General features: G+C 42.4%; 1 protein-coding gene across 2 annotated transcripts; it reads right to left on the bottom strand.

Annotated features, from left to right (window-relative positions):
* Nucleotides 1-420: 420 nt before the first annotated feature.
* Nucleotides 421-11,331, bottom strand: RBM24 (RNA binding motif protein 24). 2 transcript variants are annotated; one of them, XM_066377117.1, is made up of 4 exons: nt 10,548-11,331; nt 9,279-9,402; nt 7,890-7,944; nt 421-1,109 (listed from the first exon to the last, which is right to left on the bottom strand). In XM_066377117.1, the coding sequence occupies exons 1-4, from the start codon at nt 10,713-10,715 to the stop codon at nt 761-763; spliced, it is 696 nt and encodes a 231-aa protein (XP_066233214.1). In that variant the 5' UTR covers nt 10,716-11,331; the 3' UTR covers nt 421-760. The 2 variants fall into 2 exon arrangements, with proteins under 2 accessions (XP_066233214.1, XP_066233213.1); XM_066377116.1 differs by having other exon boundaries at nt 421-1,137; nt 10,548-11,330.
* Between the last annotated feature and the right edge of the window lie 1,210 nt (nt 11,332-12,541).

Raw genomic sequence — 12,541 nt, 5'->3', positions numbered from 1 at the left:
GTTTCCCAAAATTGAAACAGGATGGGGAGAGGGATTAGAATGTGACAAGCTCATCAAACAAGCACAAGTGATGTGTTCTTTCTAGAACTGTGTGTATTGTTGATTGTCTGTACATCTGTTGCACCCATTAATTCCACATCACTTGTTCCACAGTCCCACTCATCCACAGGATAGATGAGAAAATAGATTTGGTGCCTGTCTACCATTTCACCCACTGCCACGCTCCTAGATTGATTGTTCGATGCCCATTTTTGAAAGTAAGAACATTACCTTCTTACTTGTTAAAAAGTTCTGTAGGCCATAGTGACTTAAACATGACAATCAGTGCTTTCACCACTCTGTTTTTTTTTTTTTTTAATCTGCTTTTAAATGTAATTCAAGCTACATATTGCTCACTCTGTATTCCCTGGTTCACCTAGGTTCAAATAACAATTTCTAACTTGTAAAAGGCAGTTTGCTTCCCTGATACTATAAAAAGAGCAAAAATAAAAATCCCGTTATAAAAGTGAAATTCCATTGTTACTCCTGCCATCATTTCCTAGCGGCCTTTCATTTCTTCAGGCTCTTTGGGATTGGTTTCCAAAACTGCGCCCACTTCCCTCTCTCTCACCTAGAACACTACTGGAGTATAAAAATAATAATTCTGCTTCGTAACAGCATCACTTTTTTTTTTTTAAAGCTGTTAAGTCAATGTTAACTCTCTTATCTGCTACTAAAAATGGGAAAATGGAGAGGAAAAGAGAAAACGATTCAACTTTGATCAGATGGCTGGTCTACTGCATTCGGTCTGTTTGCAGCTGCTGAGGCTGATACTGGCCAAATGCGGCGGCGGCGGCAGCTGCGGCGGCGGCGGCAGCAGCTGTCCCAGGTGCCGCCGCCGCGATTGGCTGCTGCACGGCGTAGCCGTAGCCCCCGGCGGTGACGTATCCAGCAGCAGCTGGCGAGGCCGCATAAGGGTACTGCTCATAGGCGGCGGCGGCGGCGGCGGCGGCAGCTGCGGCGGAGTACTGTGCGTACGCAGCTCCAGTGTAATCGATGTAAGGTGTGGTGGAGGCAGCAGCTGCAGTCGGCTGCACGTGTGGAATGACCACTCCAGGCTGCACAAAAGCCTGCGGATAGACATAGTGGGCAGGTATCCTGTTGAGAAACAGAAAACAAAGTCAGGCAGTAGTTGCCTCCTATCTGTAGCAGTGCTTGCTCAGAGATATGACAAACTCAAATTTAGTGGTTATTATGAGCATAGGGTTGCCACAATATCTGCTTTCCAGTGGTCCGTGAAAGTACTTTGGCAGTAGCCAGTGTCAGGGAGTGCCTCCCAAAATATTCAACAGCAAAAAATATGATGATACCCTCCCTGCTAGAATTTTTATTAATGATCATTTAGAACCAATAAATGTCAATTAGCAAAAGTTTGGAAAATAAAGTTCATCAGGGCTATGCACATAAGAGGTGTTTTGTTAAATGCTTAATTGATTAAGACTTTAGAAACTGGTGATGAGTTCATAAAACAAAACTGTTTAGCAAATAGAACAATCCTTAGCTGTGAATGCAGAACTCAAATGGTAATCCATGATCATTCAGTTCCCAGGGGGTGATGGCTGGTTTGTCAAAACTAAGATTTCAACAAAATCCATGTTTATTATCATGGCAACCCTACTTGAAATTGCTATGCAGACTCAGCACACATTAATCTCTCTGCAACCTCAGTCACCCTTATTAAAAATAATAATAATAGAAAGAAGCAGGCGACAAAATAAAAAAAGGAGTTTAAAGTTCACAAGTGTGGTAGACACAGCACAATCACACTTCTCAGACTAACTGTAGTGCAGCTCACTCTACAGGAGGCTGTCGTGGGAAGCTATAGAAATGCTATTAACATTCGTGGCAGTGACTCCCAAGGAGAGGTGCAGCACGCTTTTTGTCTTTCTTTCTTTCTTTCTCTCCATAAAATTCATAAGGACACAAGGGTCAATCAAACCTGTTTGACTATCAGGCAACTGAAGGTCAGCCAGCTTGTTTATCTCTATGCAAGACAGACAGAAGGGTTTGGGGGAAATGAGGTTGAGGGAAAAGGTAAGGACAGGGAAATACAACTAAATATTTCTAAAATTAATAAAACTGAAAAGGTTTACATAATAGAGTAAAAAAACAATTTTTTTGTGCATCTACTAACTCTTGTTTTATCCTCCAAATCAACAGAAATAGATTTATTAGCACATCTGCTTTAAATCTGCCTATAGATATTTTATATGCATCAATTCTCTTGTTATATATTACCCTGCAAAAGTTCAAGAAAGTAAAACATAATCAAGTACCTTTTAAAAGTATACATTCAGAGATCACATACAAAACACACTCCAATGACTTTACTTAAATATTAATTTTGTTAAAAATTAAATCACAAAAGGTATTTTTAACAACCCATGCATCTCAGTTCTCACTCCTGGGAATCATTACTGTCCACTTAAAATACTACCATGAACATCTGGTTTATTTCATCTTTCTTTAAAATAATCTCCAACAAAACCCCTTATAATATTTCTAAAAATATGACATTATAATGTCATCTGGATGTTGGCAAAATCAACTTGTGAGGGGTACAAATAATATTTAAATTTTTGAAGAACTCAAAACCAGAAAATTCACATTTAAATATTCAAAAACACAGATTTTACTTTGCCTTTTCAGAGTTTTACTGAAAACACTCATTAACGAACATCTATGGAAAAGATGAATTTATCACAGAGGGTAATGAACTTTGACCCCAATGATAAAAATACACTCAATTTTACTAGACTTGTGGATCTTTTCCAGCGCCAGGAGAAACCACGTCATCAAGGGTTTCTCAGGACACTCAGTTATGTTCTTAATTGCTCATCAGAAACCAGACGCATGGTCATGTACACACAAAAGTTCTCTGCAGGTCAGGTGACTGGTTCACTCACAGCAACAGGTGTGGCTTTATGAAACACTGTCCCTGGAGGCCACCGTGTCCACAATGTGCAGACATGGCTAAGAGAGCCTACACTCATGCCAGTTTACATGTGGTGATGGACAGCAGGGGCTGCTGCCGGGCTATTTTTGATCCTGTCATGCGACAAGGGCTTCCAGCGGGTAAAATGTCTTTATAAGGCCAAAGTAAAACATCTATCAGCTGCAAAGGCCAGCCAGTAGGAAGCGCACTGATATGGAAACATTAACCCCTGCACTCCCAAAGTTTCAAAGACATGATAGTTGCTAGGTTTGTATCTTCAAATAAAGGTGTTAGCTGAAAATAACTAGCCTCTACAACAAGGCAGGATAAAATTGTGTGTGTGCACGCGCATGCATGAAGAATGCATTAAAAGATAGGCAGGATTGCTTACAGGACTGTTGTCTCTACATGTATTTTATATTAATAGTTTTTATTTGATAATGTCAACTTAATGCATAAAGTTCCTTGGAATGTCAGAATCCTACAGAAAGTCTGATAAGGGTTAAGAAGATGTCTGGAAGATAAATGAAACCCTAGAGGTCTTTAAGGCTTAGAGAAAGGAGAACCCAGAAGACAACAGAGCCTAAAGTATCTCACTTCAAGAAAGAGGGTAGAACTGGATTAAAATGTAAGGTGGCACTTCTGAAGCAATTCCTATGTTAAGAGTTCTTTTAATAGTCTAAGGCAGTGATTTTCAACTTTTTTTTTTCATGGCACAAACACACACTAATTACTAAGGTCAGTGCACCTGACTAAATACAACCATTTTCATCTCATGGCACAAATAAATTAGTTACTAAGGAAGAAGAGGTCAGGGCCCCTTTTTCTTTAGTAATTAGTTTATGAGTGCGTGAGAAACAAAGGTTGAAAATCACTGGTCTAAGGAACCCATTGAAGCAATTTGAGAATCTCCCTCCTACTAAATACCTATCAACGTCCTTTCCTCAATTAGTCATAGGATATACACATCTAGCAGTTTCAAAAGCACAAGAGCACAGCAGAGACTTTGGGCAATTTTCAAAAGAAAATTTACTATGTTTTCCTTTTCTTCCTATTCCTATCTTTTCAAGTCCTTCTACCATCTCTTTGTGACTTCTGACATCCTAGCTGGTTTCCTCTTCTAATCTATCACAAAACTACAAAGTCTTCATTTCATCTGCTTGCTCAAGTAATCTATGGCCCCTAATGTCATTCCAAACTAAATACAAGTTCCTTAAACTTTGGTATGGTAGATCTTTAATGATTCTGGCTCCAAACTACTTCTTCCAGTATTACTTTCCACTTTCCTTGAACTCAGGTCAGCAGGGCTCCTCAGTATTTCTGGGCTATACCACACACTCCCATAGCTGGTCCTCAGCTATGCCTGTGCCATTCTTTTTGCCAGCGATGAAAATCTTCACTCCATCTCTACTGGCTGAAATCCAAATCTGATCCACTATAGGTCCTGCACTCACTCTGTGTAGAGCCTTCAGGAATTTGCTTCAACTTTTTGGTCTATATGTGAAATGAACATAGTATTTCCAACCCTGAATTGTTGTGCAGTAAATAAAATTATGCAAAGAGCTTACAATGACAAATATACTTAAATACTCAATTCAAGAGTTCCCTCTCATTCTCCATTCTTAAAATCTAAGTCAACTTCTGTTTCCTTTCTGGATCCCACCAACCTGATGTCTCTCTCTCTCATCTGAAGATGCAGGAACAGCCTTTCTAGGTGCTTGTCAGTTTTCTTACAAGACAGAATGGAGTTGTGTCTTATTGGCTAATGCCTGACACAGAAAATAGAACATGGCTTTTGTGCTCAGGCAAGCCACGATTATGAATCTAGAACCAAACTTACACTTAGTAGCCCTGTTGTAAGTTAATTCACCTCTGTTCATCCAGTGAAACAGTTTTATCACCCAATAAAAAGGATATTAACAGTGCCTTCATCAAATAATTATTGTGCAAATTAAATTATATAATTTATTTAAATCCCTTATCAGTACTAGGTATGTAACAGCTGTTCAGTTAATCTTAGTTATTGTCCCTCCTGCCCCTTTTAGTGGATGGTATAATTACCTAGTACAGTGTTAACACAACCAACCTAAATTTTAACACCTAAAGGTATATGAGTAAATGTTTAAGTGTATTTCAACATGATCTAAACAAGTCTAGAAATTTCTGTTCACAGATCTGCATTCTCTCTTCCCTAAGGTTACAAGAAAGTGCTTTTTTCAAACATAAAATATTTATAATATATTGTTCTGCAAATCACAAGTTTCTATTCATCTACCCACTGTGTTACATCAGAAATTCCTTTAGGCCAAGGTTTTCTCTTTAAAGGCCCAGAGTAATTTGGGGACCATTTAAGGACCACATTAAAAAAAATAGTTCAGCTACTAAAATTTCAAACAAGTCAAATAAAATAAAAAATTCTCAAGTTTCTTCCCAGACTAAAATAACACGTAGCATTCAAATACAATTTAGGATGACCAGGTGTGATTTGTTAAGTACAGACTCTGGGAGTCAGAATGGTGTTGAGAACCCCTTAAAAAAGAAAGAGAAGGCTTGCTTGGTTCATCTGGAATGCTATCTATTTTTAATAAGAATCCCAAGTTCAAACAATTTATGCAAATAGTAATAATGACCATCCTTTATAAAGACAGCTAATATTAAAAGAGATGAAAAACAAAAGGTTACTATCAAAACACGCTTGATGTAAAATTTCCATATGACACAGTTTACTCTGCTTGTTCTTATTATCCCCATGCTGCTTTCTTTATCAAAGATCTATATGGATTGACAACCAGTTCAGATGTCTATGTCTAGCTCTCAAGATCCTCCATAAATATTCTTTATACAATTAAGTCTTTTCTCCTTTGCGCTTTTGCTTACGTTCACCTCATCCTATGCTCTTGAGACAGGTCGATTCTTCCTTTTAACCTGTCTAGGATATAGCCATTGGTTCGAGTGCAGTTCAAGTCCTCACAGAGCCTAGTTCAACTCTTCCAACTCACACATTTTCTTGCTATTCTGAATTATCTTGGTACTGAAAACAATACCAAGTAATTTAGCAATTAAGTTCCTGATTGGTTTGTTTTAGTTCTCAAACTAAAGTGCAATGTCCTTATTTCATATCACTCCTACCAAACACATGCAAATACCTGTTGATTGATTAAGCTGTATGACTGTTTCAAGATTATTTATGTGAAATCATGACTAAATTCACCATCACTTCCCAAGATGTATGTTTTCCTCCCCAATCCCTCCTTCAACATAGGTTACTCTAGACCAATGAGGAGGAGGGGACCTCAGAAGTAGTTTAACAGATAAACCCACTAATTGTTGTCAGTATTCACGATGGTTTGGATGGGGCATTGATAAACAGCTATGGATTCACATAGCTCTTTTAATGATACTGGACAGAAGACTCTTCCACGGTTTGAAAAAAGTAAGAGTTGTCAGTAAGAGCGAAGTATCAATATGTTAAAGGGATGGTTTTAGGAAGGTTATCATGGAAGATATAACTTGAGTCTTCTGAGTCAAAATACAATTACTTTTTGGGGGGTCTATTCTTAGGAACACATAAGGTAGATAGCTATCTATATAGATAAATACAAATCTTCCAGGCTACATTTACATGTAGATGTTTAGGTGTTAAGCTAAAGAAGAAACTATTGTTGAGGATAAAACCATTCTTAAACAGTTAAAACATTTGAAAAGGAAGTTTAAATCTCTGGCATCAGAGTTACAGCAATGTTGATCCTGTAGACTAGAGCCCAAACAGACCCTAAGTGTTAAGAATAAATTTAGGTGTTAGAGGATCTCCCACCCATATCATGTCTGAATGGAGAGTAAATAAGGGAGCTCAAATGAGGAAAGCTGGTGATCACAAAACCTAGAGATAACACAAATATGAGCAGGCTGGTCACCAGAGTTAGGTCTGAAAGGAGAAAGTTAGTGCTACTCTATTCAAAAACTCAGCTAGTGTTAACGAAATCTGATGACAGTTGTTGAACATTTATATTAGAAGGCCTGAAAGTGGATACATATTGCAAAAGAATGAACTCCATTCCCAGAAAACTCCCCCGTAAAACAGAAACTTAGGACATGCAAGCAGTGTATCTGTATTCTTACAGAGGGAAATCACACGATTTAGCACTCACTACAAAGTATGGTTAAATAGAAGTCACAGGCTACAGCTTAAAAGCAAGGAAAAAAAAAAAAGAGGCCCTTTGCTTCCCATGGCAAAGTCAAAAGTCAACACTCCTCAATACCACCACCAAAACCAAAACACAAAGAGCCCCTTCCCCGAGGAAAAGAAAACACTTTCACTACAGCTCTTTTCAATTAAGTAAAAAGCACACAGTTTAGCTATCAACACCACTTCATTACTGTAATAAATAAAATAAAGCACACGGAGGTCTATGGACTATTGTGAAAAATAAAACACCAACACCAACATCCATGCATCGTTAATCACCATCTGAGCTTGTGTGTCTGAGTCTACTGGTTACAGTTTAATTCCAAACAGAACTATTCCACCTCTTATCATCGTATCCTTCTGATCAGTTAGCTTAACTGTATACGAGCCCTGTCAGGTTAGAAAGAGATAAATAAAATTGAGTCAAGTTGAACAGTAGTAATGGTGTTGGGACACAATTGTCTGGTACACAAGTCATACCTGGTATTTTTGTTTTGTTTTGTTAATCTTAAGCTCAAAATTTGTCTGGTTTGGAGGCTGCATACTTGGTCAGATAACTTGACTCATCTAAAAACATTTATATTATCAGCAATTAAAAATACACAAACATATATCAATATGTATAAACCAGGAACATTCTGTGATATGATAGTCTTGTCCGTATATAGGAAACAGGTTAACAAATGACAGCCATATTGAAAGGTAGGAGGGTATGGTTAATTGACTTACCCAAAAGGTCTTTGTATAAGGGCTGGATGAAGTTGTTGAACACCAAAGGCAAAACCTAACAACAAAACATACCACATTCTCTGTTTGTGCCTGATTAGACATTTATACCTCCTACATATAAGGAGCTATCACAGCTTTCGGTTAGAAAAGATAACAATTCTTTTGATACATTAGAGAAAAAAAAATTTTTTTAAAATCATTATTATTAATGTTATTGTTGATGCAAGTAAAAATTCTAATAGTTTACAAGAGGAAACTAAAAATTATCTGCAAAGGTTAGTTGACAGACATAGAATAAAACCTTAGAAAATCAGTCCAGGGAAAAGTTCTCATGGAATAAAACCTAGAACAATAGGACTTCATAATGAGTTTACATGTCACAAATATTCTTCCGGTTCTGAATCATGATTTGTAGAAGAAATCTTTGTAATTTGGACCACTCTGAAATGCTTCAAACGATGCTTTGGAATTTTATAGATTTTATGGATTACAGATAAAAATTTACCAAAACAAACTCTCCTTTCCTTCTTTCCCGGATAGTATCTACACACAATGCATTAGACAAATACATGTTTTCTTAAGACTTAAAAGTGAAGAGTACATGCTTTAATCAAAGTTGCCTACCCAGGAAAAGATTACATTTGTTCAGTAGTCAATTTCAATTATTTGCGCTAATGCAAAGGGCAATGTGGTAAATAATGCAAAAGGTCATGTTTTCACATAGACAAAACTGTGTTCCCTCTGGGCGATTAATAGCTATGTGTGACTTTGGAGTAAACCATTTCTTATCTCTAAACATTAGTTTCTTCATCTGTGACATGAGGAACCTGGAGTATATGTGATCACTCTATTTTCTTTAATTACTAATAGTCTGTGATTTTATGTTAAACATGTATCATCCAGACACCTCCACCTGCACCCCTAGGCCTTTCTTGGGTCGGTGTTCAAGTCTGAGTGCCTGCTTTGAGTCCAGGGCAACTGGTGGTAAAAGGAGAGACAACAATACATTAGGAAGTCTAACCAGCCGGAGCTGACAAATTTGGGCCATAGAATCCATATCTGAGTTATAAGTGGGTAAAAACTTGAAAATAGACAGTGTACTGTGACTATGCCATACAGAAAACAGGTGAGTCAAGCTCAAGTGTACAAACTGTCCAGACCCCCAAGATCTATTTTTGTACATGTCAAGTCCTGAAAGGAGTGTTTACAACTTCCATTTATTTATCTTTAATGTCTTGGTAGAATGACCAGCCAAGGTAGAGTTAAACTCTACTAAACACATCTCCAGGTTCTCTTCGTACCAATGTTTTCTAAATCAGGGATTCATTCTGTGCAGTAGTAGGGGTCTCTAGTGGGGTGGGGAGGTAGGAAGAGACCTTTGTTCCTCACCTGGTTGCATGATCCGTGGTTTTGCTCCCAAGTATGCCAGATTCACGTTGGCCTTCCTGCCATCGATGATGGGGTTGGGATCCTTGCAGGCTCTTTCCGCAGCAGCCCGGTCAGCCATGGTGACCTTAGCAACATACATACACAGACATACATACAAAGCTCTCAATCAACCCTTGAAGGAAACCAGAATCACAATGGAAAATCACTAATGATAAAACTAAAGCGGGGGGGGGGGGGGGGGTATTTATTAAACTTTTTCTTTTCCGTTCCGGAACTTACTCCTTGATCCCCCTTCCAAAAGAAAGAGGAAGACAAAAAGACGAAAACAGAAAGGAAGAAAGAAAGAAACATCCCTCCCACCCTCCACACACAAACACACACTCAAGTCTGGGTGCTAGTGAGGCCTAGCAAAAATTTGAAAGCCTGAATTCTGCCTCAGAATTCCTCTATGTCCTCTTCCCCCGAAGGCCCCCAGGTCTCTACAGTGCCTCAGAGGCACTGTTTGCTTAAAAAAAAGAAAAAAAAGAAAAAAAAAAGTCCAGGTTCACAGCCGCCGGTGCTCCCAACCACCCTCAAACACTCTCCAACGACAATAGCTATTGTCCTATTCTGGGGCTCCCCGTTCTTGGGCAGCTGAATTTACACGCTTAAATCTCCAGGAAGCTTAATGTACTCTCTTTCAGTTCTGCAAAGAGCCATAGGATCATCCTTTTAAAGAACCCATCTTTGCAGTTAAAAGAAATGGGGGGCGGGGGAAAGCGGGTTAACATAAAGGGAAGAGTCCCAGAACTCCTGGGGTGTCCCCTCTTGGCCCCCAGCCGGAACGCCAGAAAACACGCATTTTTACAAAGCAACAGCGCCCTTAACGACCGGCCTCCAACCCGGGAGTGCAATACCGTGGGGTTGCGGCCCCTTCCTCCCAACCTTCCGCACCCCCAAATCCAGCAGTCGTGACAGTTCTCTCCTTCCACTCCTGCTCCGCCGGTTCCCCGACACCGCAACACGCTCGGTCTCCTCGGAACCCCTGGAGGCAGGAGCCGGCCCTCCCTTCCCAGCTTCGCCGCGCGCAAGCTTTCATTTCAGCTGGGAGCCAAGGGGCAGCTCAGCTCACGCCCGAGGGGTTCCTCGGAAGGTCTCGCCGAGCCCCAGACAACGATCCCCCGGCTAAACGCCACTCGGCCCCACCCGCCCCTCTCTGTCCTAGGTTTCCCAGCGGGGATCTTGGTCAAGCCCCCCACACACCGGCCTCCCCCAATCCGCGCAACTTACAAATCCGTAGCCCCGGGACTTGCCCGTCTGCCGGTCGGTGATGACCACCGCCTCCTCGATCTCGCCGAAGACTTCAAAGTACTTGCGCAGGCTGGCGTCGGTGGTGTGGTAGGGCAGCCCCCCGACGAAGATCTTGGTGTACGTCGTGTCCTTCTGAGTCGTGTGCATCTTCGCGCCCGCCCCGCGGCTCGGGCTCCGGCTGCGGCTGCGGCTGCGGCTGCGCCTCCTCCTCCGGCTCCGCGTCTCCCGCACCCTTTCGCGGCCGCCTGGGGCCGAGGGCGACTCTGGGGGCGAGGGTGGCGGCGCGGCGGGGGCGGGCGGCCGGGGGCGGCCGAGGGCGCCGGGCGCGCGGCTGCCGAAGTCGCCAGCAGCCCCGGAGACTTGACTTGCCTTTCTCCTCCCGCCCCCCCTGCCGGTCACCGTACAAATTCTCCGGATCGTCTGGGTTAGGATCCGGTTCAATAGAATGTGTAAGTGGTTGCCACTCAGCCGGCGGCGAGGCCAAAAATAGAAAGAGAGAGTGGTCCTCGAGCGAAGAACCGGGTGCGTTCAGAGGTAGCTTTTTCTTTCTTAGAAATTAGATGTCTCGGATGGGGTTGAGGGTAGGGTCGGCGGAGAGCACGGCAGAACGCGGAGATGGGTGAGTGGGCGCGGCGGTGGGGCCGGGGCGGGGGGACTCCGCTAGGCTTGGGTTGTCCTTCTGTCCCTCCCGCCGCGGAAGCTGGAAGATAAGTGGCGAAGACGGCTGTCCCCTTCTGTGCTCCCTTCCCCCGAGGGCCGGGGGTCGGCGCCTGGCTGTGGAGGGGGCGGGCCAGACGCCTGCGATTGGCCGCGGCCGCACCTGGGGCGCCGGGCGCCGCCGCCCCCCAGCTGTTGGAAACAGCTGCTTCTCTTTCGGCACAGAGAAGCGCTGGGCCACCCGGCTTGGGCTCTGGAGCCAAAGCTGGGGTAGGGCTGGGGACAGCTGGAGACGGCCTTGCTCTTAGTGTCGCCTACTCGAACCCGTCAAAGTCCTAGGAACCTAGCGCTACCCTAGCCTGAACCCAGGGCGCGCAGACTGCGTCCTAGGTGGGAGCTGCGTCGCTTTTCAAGACGAAAACGCGAGCTCCTTGCACTCGGCTACGGTGACAGAGAAGGCGACGTGGCCAGCCGCGCTGGGGGCCCGGAGGCCTGGGGTGGTTCGCCGAGAGGCCACTACCGTCCCTGGTGCAGAAGGTCACGGAGCTCTGGCAAAGATACAGAGTTGAGTTACCTGTGCTCTGGAGAGTAAGAAGGAGAGCCCCCAACCTTCCTTGACCCCAAAGAGCCGGTACTGGGGCAAGTAGTGAAGCAGAGCCAGAAGGGGACAAAAAGGACTAGGCTTGGGTGTGCTGGGGAGAACCATTAGCTTTAATTGCTCAAGGCCCAGCCAAGCTAAGTAAGTGTAGACACCTAAGTTTATCTAGCACCGCCTTCTCTTTCAGAGGGTCATAAATTAGTACTTCAGACCCCAGGGCCACCAAATTTGTGTTTCCTCCCTAACTATTGGGGAATATTGGTACAGGTTTCTCATTATAAACTCTCTATTCCCCCTCTAAGCAAAGTATTTATGTATTTCCTTCTGTTGAATTGTGAGAATGTTTAGTGACTTGAGCCCAACTGTTTTATCAGAATGTAATTGTAAAAGGTGCAATCTTTTTAATTGACTTGTTACATAACCACTGGTTTCTATCAGCGGAACTTGAAAGCATTTGTAGAAAACACACTCTTTAGTGCATCTTATATATATTTATTTTTTGAATCAGATTTTTGCAACTTTTTATTAAGAGTAAGTACATTCAATTAAGCTGTAAAATCATTGTCATAGTTGAGGTTTGGATGAGGTATTTAATGAGAGCAGAATGTTTCACCCACGACTAATGGCACGCATTTGCCTTTAAGTCGTTTCCACTGGTGTCCACTGAAGTCCATACATTAATTGCTCTGGCTCACACCATTTATTCCCTTATAGGGGT

Source organism: Saccopteryx leptura, chromosome 3 (assembly GCF_036850995.1).
Source record: "Saccopteryx leptura isolate mSacLep1 chromosome 3, mSacLep1_pri_phased_curated, whole genome shotgun sequence".
Classification (NCBI taxonomy): Eukaryota; Metazoa; Chordata; class Mammalia; order Chiroptera; family Emballonuridae; genus Saccopteryx; species Saccopteryx leptura.
Note: the sequence above shows the minus strand (reverse complement) of the source record. Positions and strands in the feature narration are given on the sequence as shown.